At 43.1% G+C, this 15,509-nt stretch overlaps 1 protein-coding gene across 1 annotated transcript; it reads left to right on the top strand.

Annotated features, from left to right (window-relative positions):
• The first annotated feature begins 8,939 nt into the window (after positions 1–8,939).
• Lysmd3 (LysM domain containing 3) lies at positions 8,940–15,102 on the top strand. Its single transcript, XM_032899090.1, has 3 exons — positions 8,940–9,132; positions 12,479–12,743; positions 14,402–15,102. The coding sequence occupies exons 2-3, from the start codon at positions 12,489–12,491 to the stop codon at positions 15,047–15,049; spliced, it is 903 nt and encodes a 300-aa protein (XP_032754981.1). The 5' UTR covers positions 8,940–9,132; positions 12,479–12,488; the 3' UTR covers positions 15,050–15,102.
• Positions 15,103–15,509: the final 407 nt, after the last annotated feature.

Raw genomic sequence — 15,509 nt, 5'->3', positions numbered from 1 at the left:
TCAGCACCACCCCAACACTCAGTTTTCTATTTTAAATTTTGAGATTATAATATAATTATATTTCTCTCTTCCTTTCCTTTCTGATCTCCAAATATCCCTCATGCTCTTCTTCAAATTTATGGCCTTTTTTTTTCCAATTACTGTTATTACATACATACATACATACATACATACATACATTCATACATACATACTACCTATTCAGTCCATATAATGTTTATATGTTTTCAGGGCCTTTGGGCACTGGACAAACAATTGGTTGCTCTCTCAGTTCTATTAAAAATAATAGTGTGTGATGAAGACTTTTTCCTCACGCTTGGCATGAATTGGTACCAGAGCTTTTTTCTGGTAACCACTATATTTTGATGCAAAACTGAAGGCTTTTGTGGATATTTACAATTTCATCTCAAAGAACAAAATTCCATGCATTCAGAGGTTGAGATCTAATAGATATTTTGAAAAGATTTATTGTATTAAAATTTATGTGTATGTGTGTTATGTATATGCATGTGTGTGCAGATGGCCTTGGAGGACAGAAGAGGGTATTAGGTTCCCAAAAGGTCGTGTGCCTCAGGATATAGGCTGAGGACCAAACTGATCTTGTGCAGAGTGAAAGTGCTCTGAACTGCTGGGCCACCTCTCCAGATCCTTAGTAGATTTTTAAAAACTGCTTAATCAAGGAACTTCAGAAGTATACATCAATTTTTAGAAGTTTTTTTATTTATATTTATATATACTCTACTGGTGCTAGAGATTAAAGCCAGGCTCTCAAGCATGTGTGGTCAGCATTTTACCATTGAGATATATCCAGAGAGCCCTTACTTATGTTTTATTGAGAAAAAGAGGAATGGAGAAGGCAGTGACCACTAAGAGACTTCGTTTATCCACCTTACTTTGTGCTAAGGGTTAACTATGAGAGTGACTGATATCAAGGTAGGGAATCCTGACAAGTCTTGAAAATAACTATGACAGTACTTGAGATTTCCAATATTTCATTAACAAACAAACAAACAAGGAAGACTTTCTCTTGTAGTAGTTCAGACCAAGAGTGAGCCCCAATTTGGACTCTCCGGTTCTCTCCCTGTACATCTGTGTTTAGTTTGTGGTGACTGGCCTGTCTGGTATCTGTTGTGGTGTCTGACCCGTCCCTGTTTCCTGTCTTTGTTACTTGTCCTATCAAAGGGCTTTGGTCGATAGTTATTAAACATCACGTAAGGCATGGTGTAGGGATGGAGCGAGGGATGTGTTTTCACAGATCTTTAACAGAATGTTACAAGGGAGGAAGTGACCTCACTGACCTCCAGCTGCACCCAGACTTTATCACTCTATCCCACGTTGCGTCCCACCTTCATGGGATTTGTTTTTTAAGGTTGCTTTCCACATGTCAGCTACTTTCAGCACACAGTTGCCACCACACACAGGTATTATTTTGGGTCAAAGGCAAGGTAGAGTGCATGGTTTAAGATTAAATTGGTGCGGGGTTGGGGATTTAGCTCAGTGGTAGAGCGCTTGCCTAGCAAGCACAAGGCCCTGGGTTCGGTCCCCAGCTCCGAAAAAAAGAAAAAAAAAAGAAGATTAAATTGGTGCATTTATTGGAGGTTGTAAAAGTTGATTGAATGAGAAATCCAAGGCATAATGAAGGGTGATTACGTTGTCCTCTTAAGACAGGATAAACATAAGCAGCCTGAGTCACTAGAGTATAGCATGTTACATACACAGTTTTAAACGGTCTCAGGTCATATAAGACATAGATAGCAAACATACAGTCACTTCAAAGGTACGAAATATTTTCAGAAGGAGACTGCTACGACAGGGGGATTTAATAAGGGAATCTTGGGGACTGGTAGGAACACGTAAATCACACTTGGACAGCAGTTGCCATGGCTATCAGTGTTTCGCACAGACTGCTTTAATTCAGGAATATTACAAGAGTTTGATGTGGCATTCTGGCTTTGTTGGTTCGTTTTGCTTTTCTGAGACAGGGTTTCCCTGTGTTGCCCTGGCTCTTCTGACTGGTTCTGTAGATGGGGCTGGTCTCAAACTCACAGGTATCTACCTGCCTCTGCCTCTTGAGTGCTGGGACTAAAGCTGTGTGCCACCATGGCCTGCTGATGCTATCTTCCTTTCCTTGTTACTGTTCTCCCTGAGCTATGCATCTGCTGCTCTCACTACTCACGATGTGCAAGAGTTCAGACTGTGCCTTTTATGGCACCATGATTTTAATTGAGGTGGGTATTGGAAGAAAGTTGAACATGACTCATGGAAGTTATACAGGAATAACAGGGGTGGGGGGGATAATGTAAATTCTTTTGTGAATTCCCACCATATTCACCTCCAAACACTGTCCTATTCTCTTATAAAAACAAGAGAAGAAAGGACTAGTTTCATTGTTTTACAGATTGTGGGTTGATTTTTATGTCTTTGCCTGTCAAACAATAATATTTTCACACAAAGTGACTCTGTACTTGGGTTTTCTCTTTGACAATGATTGTAACTAAGACAGATTAGCAAGTGTTGGGTCTGAGTTAACTTTTCAGTCTGACTTCCCACCATGTTTTCTATTATTTACCTTATAGTTTGAGCTGAAATTCCCCTGGATTCCCAAGCTTTAATCCTATCTGGCTTCTAAATCCCCTCAGAGTTATTTGAAGCAAAGCATGCCCACTGACTTCAAAGCATGTTTCGCACTTAGATTTGCTCAGTTGGGTGTAACAAGAGTAGAGAAACTGGCCCTCTTTCCACTCAGAAAAGTGTGTTATAGCAAAATCCAAAAACAATGTGCTAAGAACAAGCACAGAAACTCATTTTTTTGTTGTTTTGAAAAGGACTTACTTTCTTTTAGAGTGTTTTTTATTTGCAGATCTGTTTTTTAAGGGGGGGATTCTATTTGTGTTAATGGGAATTTGAGTCACATCCCTGCTATTATTCTTCTTAAGATCATACAGCAGACTTCAGCGTACTACAAGTGTTTAGTTTACAAAGATGAAGAAAGCCTATCTTTTAAATCATGTCTTTGAAAGATAAACTTTTACTATACCAGCCCTCTTAAAAACAAATGCCCTTTGGCACTATTCTTGACTTTGCTGGAATCAGGAAATGATGGCCTTCCCTCAGAATAGTCCTTCCACTGTATTTCAGCATTTTTTTGGTAGCTTAAAAGTCCCTTCAATGCGACTCATCTCCTGCCTTTCTTATGGGCAAACCACTCCAGCAGACCTGGCATCTTTGTTGTTCCTCCAACAGCTCTCAGAATGATGATGCTCATGCTCGCTCTCTCTCTCTCTCTCTCTCTCTCTCTCTCTCTCTCTCTCTCTCTCTCTCTCCCCCCCCCCCCCCCCCCCCCTCCCTCTTCTTCTTCTTCTTCTCTCTCTCTCTCTCTCTCTCTCTCTCTCTCTCTCTCTCCCCTTCCTCCCTTTTCTCCCTCTGCCCCCTCTAATGGGCAGGGAACTTAGGGTCTCACCCATACTAACTTAAAGCTATCCACTACTGAAATGCATAGCCAGCCATATTCAGGTCATTTCAGGTCATTTTTAAAGTTTTTGGGTAGTGTCCTTCATTCATCCCAACCCCCACCCCACCCCCAGCCCAGTGTATCCTTGAACTTTTCATTCTCCTGCTTCAACCTTTTGTGTAGCTGGGATTATAGGCCAGTACTGCCAGTCAGCTGTGTAGTTTTTAACATGAGCATGGACACTTTAAGTTTTGCTTTGTAATTTCTGCCTTTGTTTCTCAGAGGTTCTTAGTAAGGCAGTGTCAACCTGGAAAGGCTTAGAGCAGAATAATGCCTTAGGGAACTGTGAGAAAGGCTCCAGGGGGAAAGGTAGCAAGCCCTTTAACTCAGATTCTTTCTGTTTCCTGGATTGTTCTTGGATGCGATTTTGTGCCTCCTGTGACAAACATTTACATTCAATTCATAAGACATGTTTATGCCTTCTTAAAAAAAGATTTATTTATTTAATGTATATGAGTGTGCTGTCACTCTCTTCAGACACACCAGAAGAGGGCATCAGATTCCATTATAGATCATTGTGACCACCGTGTGGTTGTTGGGGATTGAACTCAGGACCTCTGGAAGATCAGCCAGTGCTCTGAACAGCTGAGCCGTCTCTCCAGCCCAAGACGCAATTATTCTCGTTGGACATCATAGTTATAGAACCCGATCTGGTCAGTGGACCCTGAATCTGGACATGGCCTTCTGCCTTGTTTCAGAGCCTTTTCAGATCTAATCTACGGTGTGTACCAGACAGTTTCATTTAAATTGTTTATCCTGAGAAAGTTCTGGGAAAGGCCTTCCCTGTTAATATTTAGCATATGCTTACTAGGATTTATTTACATCTTTTTCTCAACACAAATGACCTTCATTGGATCATGGCTCGTTTTGTTATCCGTGTGTAAAAGTACACTGAAACTGAAGTAAGGCTGTTTACAACATTAGACTGTGTTCAGGTCCCAGGTCCAGCAGATGAGGTCTGCATAGACAGACACAAGTCGATGCCTCCTACCTTTAACTCTCTTGGCTGTGCCACTTCAGCCCTAGAACCTCTAGCTAGATGATCACTGTGGTGGTTTGAATATGCTTGGCCCAGAGATTAACACTATTAGGAGGTGTGGCCTTGTTGGGATAGGTATGGCCTATTGGAGGAAGTGTGTCACTGTGATGGTGGGTGGGCTTTGAGACAGCGTCCTCCTAACTGCCTGGAAGTCAGTTTTCTCCTGTTTGTCTTAGGAACCGGACGTAGAGTTCTCAGCTCTTCAGTGGCATGCCTGCCTGGAGGCTGCCATGCTCCTGCCTTGATGAAAATGGACTGAAACTCCTCTGAACCTGTAAGCCAGCACCAATTAACTGTTGTGCCTTATACGACTCGCCGTGGTCATGGTGTCTGTTCACAGCAGTGAAACCCTGAGACAGCCACCTTTGCATTCTCTTTTGAGCACCTCTGTCTGAGTGAACACTCTCTGCCTTCACCTTCTGTCCTGAACCAGTTTCAGAGGAAGGGATGGCTCATCCCCCCCAGTGGAGTAGACTTAACTGAATTCTCTCTAACATCTTGGCTAAGTGTTGGGAAGGTTAGGTGTTGGTATTCTGTCTAAGCTCCACGCCACAGCTACCTGGGAACAGCCAGGTATGCTCCGCCCCACAGTTGCCTGGCAACAGCCAGCTGTGCGCGACTGTAAAGGACTGCTTGCCCCCTCCCCTCCCTCTTACTCCTCCCTCGCTCTGGTTCTTCTGCTTCCCTGCTCTTCCCCTCTTCCCTGTCCCTTCTCTCTGCCTCCCCCCCTTTCCCTCCATGTGCTCATGGCCAGCCTTTCCTCTCCTCTCCTCTTCTTCTCTCATTAAACCTCTCCACGTGGAACCATGTTGGCTTGGTGTGTTATGTCTGGGCATGGGCTGATATTTAAACAGTAGGCATACACTTAAGTGTGCTGTAGAATCTAGGAGCATTAATTTATGATTTGCCTGTGTGACCATAGTTCTTATAAAGACCATTAGAAAAAAGGAATTTTAATAGGTGACCTACTTAGTTATAGGCATATAACTATTCCTATCTATCTCTACTGCCTACCTTAAGAATAGTGCTTGGGATACTAGTTTTTATCTAATAAAATCTGGATAGCTGGAGACATTGGAGATGGTTATTTTTGAGTCATACTTAATCTCCCTAAATGGCTTACAAGCTTTTAAAAGATTCTCTATAGTCCCACAGTATATTTCACTCTTCTTTCATCTATATGTAGCAAAACTATGATTATAATAATCACCATATTTAAAACTATAGGGTGAGAGGCAAGTAAGGATTCCATCTACCACAACAGCATAATAGATTTAAAGAAAGCAGTGACTTATTTTCTACCTTCAGGATGTCTGAAGAAGAGAGGCAGTAGTGTTTTCTCTATGTAAATTGTTTGAAAATTACAACTGAAGGCGTTTTAGATTTCACTCTATAATCCATTCAGAATTAACTTCACCGTTTCTTTAATGTGCAGCCGTGTTTTCCAGATTTGCTTCTAAAAAGGTATAGAAAGTAGCAGAGAGTGGCAATACAGGGCTGAAAGAAGTTAGCCCCAGGGGCCCAGGAAGCAATGTAAAACTAATTGAGACCTCGGCAATGGCATTAATTTCTGATAGAATTGAAATATTTTTCAAGTATGCATCCCTCAGATACAAAGTTCCAAACAACTTAAAAATAATTCAGACATGCACAGTTAGCTCTGGGGTACCATGTCTAGTTATTACAACATACACTGTATGTATTCTTAATATTTTATTGCTAATAAAGTTGGACATGTGCATTTAAGTTTTATCCCAAAGGAAAACACACCGTATCTCTCATGTAACTGTATTTTTTTAATCTTTAAAATATATTTTGGGAATCTTTCTACATGTGCATAGTCATAAATATCCCCCAACCTGCAGTTATCTGAGAGGAAGGAGCCTCAACTAAAAAAATGAGCCCATACCATGGGGTTATAGGCAGTCCTGTAAGGTGTTTGTTTACATTAGTGATTGATGAGGAAGGACCCAGCCCATTGTGGGTGGGGCCATCCCTGGGCTGGTGTCTTGGGTTCTATAAGAAAGCAGGCTGAGCCAGCCATGGAGAGCAAGCCAGTAAGTAACACCCCTCCATGGCCTCTGCATCAGCTCCTGTATCTGGGTTCCCGCCTTGTTTCAGTTCCTGTCCTGACTTCCTTCCATGACAACAGCAAACCATTTCCTCTCCAACTTGTTTTTTGGTCATGGTATTTTGTCAGAGCAATGGATACCTTAACTAAGACAGGTGTCCTGTTGTCCTTCTGTCTTTTCCCTCCCAGACAGAGGTTTCTACTGAACTTTGAAGCTAGACTGGTGGCCAGCAAGCCTCAGTGGTCCTCCTGAATTCACTCTCCTGGGCCCCCAACACTGAGTTACAGGCACACATGCAACCATGTCTGGAGTTTTATTTGGGTTCTCTGCTCCAAATACATGTCCTGATACACAGGATTTTGTGCTTTTTTAAAAATAAAACAACTAAATCTGCAATGACTGGAATACATTTCTTGTACATATTCCTTTTTGTAGACAAATTTATTAATAGATCTGTAAAGAAAGAGAAACCTAAATCTTTTGATCAAACATAACATTGTTTTAAGGAACCCAAAGGATCCAGTTAGCTCTTGATGAACACTCTGATTATTTTTCCTTTTGACCATTAATGTGATAAACATTCCTCAACTTATTTGTTAAATCTGATTCAGTTGTTATCTGTAAGTGAATTTAAGGTACATACTCAGCAAAATTGTGTTCTAGTTAACTTTATTTTTAATTTTAATGAATTTTAGCAAAGGGTGTCTCACAAGTTGTATCAATTAATTCTATACAACACTGCATTTACTTTGTCTCAACCTAAATGTTGGCTACAAAAACACCAATTCCTAGAGACATGTACTTTCAACTGCAACATTTTAATGGACAACATATCAGATGAGATCTGGAAAAGCTACTCCTTTTGCCCTTCAGATTGCTGAGAACACCCTCGTTTCCAAAGACAAATACTTGTTCTTATTGGCCAGCATTTTTGGAACGCAGCCAACATTTGTAGCTAACGGCTTCTTTTGTAATAGTTTAATAATAAAATATGCACATATCGTGGCCTCATTGTAAACAAATAAAATACACGATTTTAGTAAGATACAAATAATCATTCAAAAGCTTTGCAGATATCATGTAGAATGTTTCTTCAAAGCAAACAGGTAGCAGCCCTGAAGAAATGCTTGGAATTCATTCTATCCCCCAGACTCTCCCAAGGAGTCCATGGCCTATTGACATTAAAATAAGAAAAGTAACCCACTTGCAAGAAGAAAGTTGCATCCCATTAACATTCATGAGAACTGAAGAGGTGAAGCCCTACACGTCAAGGACGGAATATATCCTTTGTCTCCCGATGAGAAAATGTCTCCGTGATAAATGGTTACAGACAGCGGTGTCATAGGGGCAAGAGCGCACAGAACAGCTTGGCAAACTTTTTTCCCAGTTGTCTTTGCCTGGAGTTTACAGCATTGTCCAGCACAGTGCCTATCCTTTCACACAGGCACCTATTGCAATGTAAGTAAAAACCCCAGTCCTGGTAGACGTACTTTCCAGAAACGAACCGACCAAGGAACCAACAAAACAAACAAACAAACAAAACCCATTGGAAAAGGTTTGGAACAGCGTTCCAGTAAAGTGCGGAACATCCGGAGTTCAAGCAATGTTGACTTAAATGGGTAAGCATTTAGTCAACTGTAGTGTCCCTAGTCAACACAAATCACCAGGCGCACTGTTAAAATGCCATACATCATTTGCATAAATACCCTACCCCTTCAGCAAATTTCTAATATAAATTAAGTCGGAAGACATGAAGTATTTATTTCACTGACATCAGATAGTGCAAACACTAACTACCAAAGACGTCCTGTTGATTTTCAAATCCAACTAGGTTACAAGTCGTTGGTAACCTTGTTGCCTTTGGTGTGCAGCTCTCGGACAAACCCTTCCCTGGCTTGGCTCTAAGTGACTCACTCTGCTCACGTAGGGACCCAAGGTCTGCCTTCATGCTGCTCTAGGGCTCACAGTTTGATTTCCTAAAGCACGGACGTAAACCCAGTGCTTTTGCTTTCCTCTGCCCCACCAAGATGAAAATTACAGACACGGGGCATGAAGAAATGCACAGCGGCCCTCCATTGGCTCCTCCCCATGCATGTCCTCCCCTCCGTACGTTCCTTAGCCCCCTTGCACAATCAGCAAGGGTCCAACTCGTCGGCTGCCCCGGAGGGGGCGGGGCTAGAGGCAGGGCTGACTAAAGGTCCCGCCCCCGTCGCATCGGTGCGCCTGCGTGCTGGCGTGTGCCTGCGGTTGGCCGCCCGGTTCTGGGTTCCCCGCCCCCGCCCGCGCCCTCGCACCTCCGCCTACTCTACGCGATGACGCACCGCAGGTTTGCGGACGTGGCGGCGGCTGTCGGTGCGGAAGGCGGGGACGGCGGCGACAGCGGCGAAGGCGGCGACAGTGGCAGAAGCGGACCCAGACATCCGAGGACCGGGAGTCGGTCATGAACTTCCCCGGGGCCGCGGCTGTGGTGGCGTACATAACCGTGTCGCCGCGCCCCTGCTAGAAGACAGGTGACGGTGGCTGGGGGGCGGGGCGGGGCACGACGTCGAACGGGGGTCACCGTGGGGCGCCGTCCCTGGTTCAGGGAGGACTCTAACCTCCCGGTTCTGGGCAGCTCTTTCCGGGCCACTCTGTCCCCGTAGCATCTGCTCCGAAGCGTCCCCATCTGATGCTGCAACTTATAAAACAGAGATGTAATTTTTGCGGGGGACGTCCGGAGGAAAAGGAAAATGAAAATAAAAATAAAAGCGAGTGGAGTAGAACAAGGAGGAAGTTTCGTTGATGCTTTGGTTTAAAATTGACCCTGGTGAATTGGATCGGGGTAATTCTGTCCTAAGTGCTGAACTGGCTTGTGCCCTGTGAGTCTTCTGTTAACTCCCTGCCTAAGGTCAAGACCAAATACCCAGCAGCAATTACTATGTAGCACCTAAGGGTTTAGGGAGTTGCTTTCCGGTCTAGACCGGGTGGATGAAAACACACTCACTGTATCCATTGATGAGCACTTTCAGAACATTTGTCAGCGGTGCTGTATGCAACATGTTCTAGTTTTCTGAAGCCATAGAGTCCAGAGAGAATTCAGGGAGGAAAAGAGAATTGAGGCTGGTGACTGGTATATTGTGCACTCTAATCTGTGGTAGTTTGTACATGTCATTACCTGCCTGGGCCAAAGTGTAGCTTGGCACTTGGATTACAGATGAACACAGCCAATTCTTAGTGAGTCAAACATGAGTGTCCAGATTGTTTATTCTGCTTTTCTCTCGTTTTAGAGGAATAGAATGAGATGCAGGAAAATGTCTGGAGTCCTAGTTAAGAAAAGACTGGTATATAAATAGTGTTTCCAATAGCTTCTAGGTATTCTTGAGTAAATTTCAGATACCTGTACTAAGAATGCAAGGGAGAGCGCTTTAGAGGGACAGCATACGTAAGGCAACATAACCACCTATATGCGTTGCTTTCTATGGAATCCTTTCTGCTCACGGACGGCTTGTGAGGATCCGAAACGGATACTTGCAGAGGCTGTTCATGTATTTATGCAGCTTGGTACTGATTCCACAAGACTGACAGATACCCTCTCCATTGAAGATGTGGGGTTCTTTGTTTTGCTGTTTTGTTTTGTTTTTAGAAAAGACCTAGGTAACAAAGTGGAAACAGGTATGTAGAGACAGGTATGATCCTGACTAAACGGATACTGAGATGTGAAATGTGGGCTTTCTTTAGCTTGGGTCTGTTAAATTAGGAGTGGGTTTTGGCAGTAAGTAATGTAGCACCCATGGGAGCAGCTGAAACAAGCGACTAGTGCATAGCTACTAGTCAATCAGCTAAGTAGAGATTGTTAACTTTTAAAGCAGCATAGTGCTGCCGTAAAGCAAGGTCAGAAACTGGATTTTAAGGCTTGGAGTTAATGAAATGAAATAGTTTTGAAACTTAGGTATGTTTTCACATAGAGACTCTCATCTTTGTCGTCTGAGTTTTGGGGTTTTGATTGTTTCCTGCCAACCTCCCATTGTTTGTTTTCTTATTTTGTTTCTAGTTGTTTTCCGTTTATCCTTCTAGACGTCATTTTGCACTCAAGGGTCCATGGCATAACTTTTCAATAGTTTCTTCCTCCCCTGGGCACTGCTTTCTTTCCCTTGTTGCTGGAAGATTTTATCTTCAATGAGATAACACACTTGTGTGTTTAACATTTGTTTTTGCTGTCTTAGAGGGATCCATTGTAATTGCCCTAGTTTGCTTTCTGTTGCTGTGATGAAAACCACAACTAAAAGCAACTCTTTTAAGGACAACATTTAATTGGGGCTGGCTTACAGGTTCAAAGGTTCAGTCCATTATCATCAAGGAGAAGCTGAGAGTTCTACATCTTCATCTGAAGGCTGCTAGCAGAAGACTGGCTTCCAGGCAGCTAGGAAGAGGGTCTTAAAGCCCATACCACAGTCACACACCCACTCCAACAAGGCCACACCTTCTAATACTGCCACTCCCTGGGTGGAGCATATGCAAACCATCATACTGGGTTTCTTTGGCTTATACATCCCCATCCATCCTTGAGGGAAGCCAAGGCAGGCACTCAGAGAAGATGGCTGAAGGATGCTGCTTACTGGCTGGCTTTCTGTAGCTTGCTCAGCCTGCTTTTTTATACAACCCAGGACCATCAGCCTTCAGGTGACATCTCCACACACAGTGGTTTGGGCTCTTCCATATCTGTCATTGATCAAGAAAATGCCCCTACCACATCCCCAACCCTGCCCAGATTTGCCCACAGGCTAGTCTGATGGAGGCATCCTCAACCAACAGATTTCAGGGGACGCTCCCTGCTCTATAGAAACATAATGCTTCCCTTGCAAAACAAAGAGGTGGGGCATTTCTCTACTGTCATTTCTCAGCATTTAAATATCAAACCAGTGTATTTTTGATAGTATTGTATAACAATGTTTGATTTAAAAATGTTAGGGGGCTGGCAAATGAGTTAGCGTACAAAGGTTCTTGCTGCCAGCACTGGTGAACTGAAGTCCGTCTTCAGAACCCACATGGCTGAGGGGGAGAATAGAGCGTCTGGAGTTGTTCTCTGACATCTGTTCTACTGTAACAGCGGACACTGTAAGCAAAGGTTTAAAGATATCTGACGTGGGTTTCATAAGAAATGGTTAAATACATTTGGCTTGAGATTTTGGACAGTTTCTGAAATGGTCAAGCCCATAGGACATCGTGTGCTAGCACCGAAGTGAAACTGCTTGCTTAGCACTGGAGTCATTCGTGGTAACTCTGAAAGTGCGGCTGGTTCTCTGCATGCTGCGGACAACCAAATGCCCAGCCAAGGTTCTGTCTTCCTACAGCATTCTTACGTCATGAATTTGGAGGCCACAGGACAGCATGGAGATACAGGGATGAACTAAGGCTTGGCAGCAAGCACTATTAACCACTGAGCGGTTCCGTGTGCAAGGCTGATTGAGTCGGAGATAGAGAAAGAAACAAGCACACTGTCTCAGTGTTCAGATTTACTTTTGTCTTTAGTAAATGGTAAAATTATGTGCCAAGCAATGTGTTTAAAATGAAGTTCTTCCTGATTTATCCTCTGTAAACGTTGGCATTGTACACCTGCCGTATATACCAGTAACCTGGGGTTGTACAAGTGTCCAGATGAACAGGAGTCCCATTGGAGAGTGCCAGCCCTGCATTAGCTGACCTCTTCCCATGCTGCTGTCCCCACTGTCTGCTGCACTTCAACAACTGCAGAACCCGAACCTAAATTTGTATAGAACTAAAGCAATATCGGGAAAAGTAGTGTCTAGTATGCGAGATGCGTGTAAATCATGGAAATGGATCAGCCGCATTTCAACGTTCCCTCTTTTCTTCCCCCAGATATAACATCATGGCAGGAAGGAATCAGAACCGGACTGCTTCCCTCACAGGAATTCAAGCCAGTGGCCATGTGCACACCTTTGGGAATTGTACAGACAATGACATGTTGGAAGAAGATGCTGAAGTCTACGAACTTCGGTCCAGGGGAAAGGAGAAGGTTCGGAGAAGCACATCGAGAGACAGACTTGATGACATCGTTATATTAACGAAAGATATACAGGAAGGAGACACTCTAAACGCAGTAGCCCTTCAGTACTGTTGTACGGTAGGTTTTCATTTAATTTATTTTGATTAATACAATCCAGAATAACCGATTTGTTCATCAGACCAACCAGAATTGAAGTGAACTCTGTGTCCTCTTACCTCTCCCTTTCTGTGCTTTGCTAGTTTTTCATTTTGCACAGAGCTCTCCTATGCCTGTGGTGATCTTTGTCACATTTTAAGGGAGTGCTTGAATTACTCTCAGTTCAGCCTGTCACTTGGGTGTTTGTACGTTCTTTTTTTGCTTGTATATGTCTCAATCTATACAGAGACATATTTAGAGGTTGATAAAGAATTGATGTAGTTCTTAATATTGTTATATATTGTGTACTATTCTGAAATTGCGTTTTTCATATTGTGGATACCCCTAGATAGCCAAGGCTGGAAGAGGGCATCGGTTCCCCTGCAGCTAGACTTACAAGCTTTGTAAGCTGCCTAGTCAGGTGCTTGGGACCAAACCCCTGCCCTGTGAAAGAGCAGCACATGCTTTAACCCGAGCCCCTGCAACCCTCTTTTATTTTTACCATATAGTGTGAAATTCTGTATCATTCTTTTCCTGTTTAATATTTCCATCTATAGGAGTTTTCATAATTAAAATATTTTATACTTGAAACTGGTGACCTGTTTATACTACTGTTCAGTAAGAACACACATTTTCATACGTTTCCTATATAAATGTCTGTATGTATATATGTTTAAATAAGATTTAAAAAAAAAAACAACTTCCTATGGCCATGCTATTCTATGTAATATTTTTTCAGGTTAAACTATGGTAGTTATTTATAGTATGTTAAAGTAGACTATCACTTTAGCTTTAAGGGTTAATCGTGTCCTCTGTCGGCGTGTTTTTGATGAGGTAAAGCGATGAGTGCTAGGTTTTCATTCCTCAGCTTCCTTTTGTATGGCGGCGTCATCATCCCGGGCCCACTAAGAACTGAAACAGGAATGCTGACACTGATGAGCTTAGGAGGAGGAGGTGCGGGGGAGGGGTTGGTCGCTTGTAAATGTGTCTCCAATTCTCCTCTTATTGTCTGTGAGGCTCACTGCCTCTGTCTGTTAACCTCACCACTCCTGGAAGCCTCTAGCCTCCCTACAATCTAATCTAGGCCTAGAAAGTTCTCCGCCTCTGAGACTTGCTGCTGACTAGGCTCACCCTTCTCGTTCTCTCTGAACCCCGGCTGGCTGGCTCAACTCAGCTGTCCTGGCTCCGACTCCTCTGCAGCTGCCTTGCCTACCCAGTCTGGCTTCTCTCTGCCTCTGAATTGCTCGGCTCGGCCTGGAATTAACTAGCAGTCTTTCCTAATCTCTGGCTTTTCATCTCTCGCTCGTCCATCTTTCCCTGTGTCTAGCCTGTTCCCCTCAGTCTGTCTCTAACTCTCCCAGTAAACGTGTTTCTGTTTTTCTTTGTACATCATACAAACATGTGAGTATTAACTACTCTTACTACTATCTAGGCGATAATACAGACTTGTTGGTGATTGATTCCCAACACTAGATGAATTGAGTGTTTACAATTCTCATACAGGAAACTTACTTCTGTGTGTGGTAACTAACAGCACTGATGGTAAGAATATAATTGAACTGTTTTCTCTCCACAGTAAGGAAATGAATGAAGGTCTAGTTTTAGACTTCCCTTCAATGTTGCATTTTTCTTTTTTGCAGGTAGCAGATATCAAAAGAGTTAACAATCTCATCAGTGATCAAGACTTTTTTGCGCTTAGGTCTATCAAAATACCAGTTAAAAGGTTTAGTTCTTTGACTGAAACTCTTCATCCTCTGAAAGGAAGACAAGTTTTGCATCCTCCACCTGTTCCGTATTTCCAAGAGCAGGACACTGTGCCAGCTGACGATCCTCCTTCTTCCAGCGAGTCCGCCGGCAGTTTCCTGAAAGAGGTGGATCGCGACATAGAGCAAATAGTCAAGTGTACAGACACCAAGAAGGAGAACCTGAATGAAGTAGTGTCCGCCTTAGCAGCACAACAGGTCCGATTTGAGCCTGATAACAAAAGCGTTCACCGAAAGGATCCGTATTACGGCGCAGACTGGGGGATGGGTTGGTGGACAGCTGTCGTGATAATGTTGATAGTGGGCATAATAACACCAGTGTTTTATTTGCTGTATTATGAGGTTTTAGCTAAAGCGGATGTTAGCCACCATTCCACAGTGGACTCTTCGCACTTGCATCCAGGACCCACACCTCCATCACACCACAGAGAGACGGGAAATGCAATCGGTCCAACAAAAGGAATACCTGTTGGTCAACAGGATGACCACAGACTCTATAGGCAAGACCCTCAGGCACTCGACTGATGCTCCACACAAAATGTAGCGGTGAGGGGTTGGGGATTTAGCTCAGTGGTAGAGCGCTTGCCTAGCAAGCACAAGGCCCTGGGTTCGGTCCCCAGCTCCGAAAAAAAAGAAAAAAGAAAAAAAAAATGTAGCGGTGAGCTGCGATCAGTGTTATTGGTCATGTGTGCATATGGAATACGGTGACTCACATATTGACAACTGCTTCAAAACCAGAATCCAGGAACATCGAAGTGGTTTGTTTTTACCTTTCTAAAAACTCCTGAGCTTTTTACAAATGGATTGTCTATAACACCTGTATTTGCTATTGAGACCTCTCAGTCCATCTGCTGTATCAGTCCTTAAAGCAGAAGTTAATTTAATGTATGTCTGGGAATTCTGACTTACAAGATGCTGTCATTTTTCTTATTCAAGATTAGCTGTGTTTAAATTTTATCTTTTAAAAGATTATTTTTTAATTTAA

Source organism: Rattus rattus, chromosome 3 (genome assembly GCF_011064425.1).
Source record: "Rattus rattus isolate New Zealand chromosome 3, Rrattus_CSIRO_v1, whole genome shotgun sequence".
Classification (NCBI taxonomy): domain Eukaryota; kingdom Metazoa; phylum Chordata; class Mammalia; order Rodentia; family Muridae; genus Rattus; species Rattus rattus.
Note: the sequence above shows the minus strand (reverse complement) of the source record. Positions and strands in the feature narration are given on the sequence as shown.

Excerpts from the sequence above, each read along its gene's own strand:
- Lysmd3 (XM_032899090.1), top strand. The coding sequence starts at position 12,489 with ATGGCAGGAAGGAATCAGAACCGGACTGCTTCCCTCACAGGAATTCAA. Across the intron at positions 12,744-14,401 it reads CCCTTCAGTACTGTTGTACG|GTAGCAGATATCAAAAGAGT; the intron begins GTAGGTTTTCAT and ends TCTTTTTTGCAG.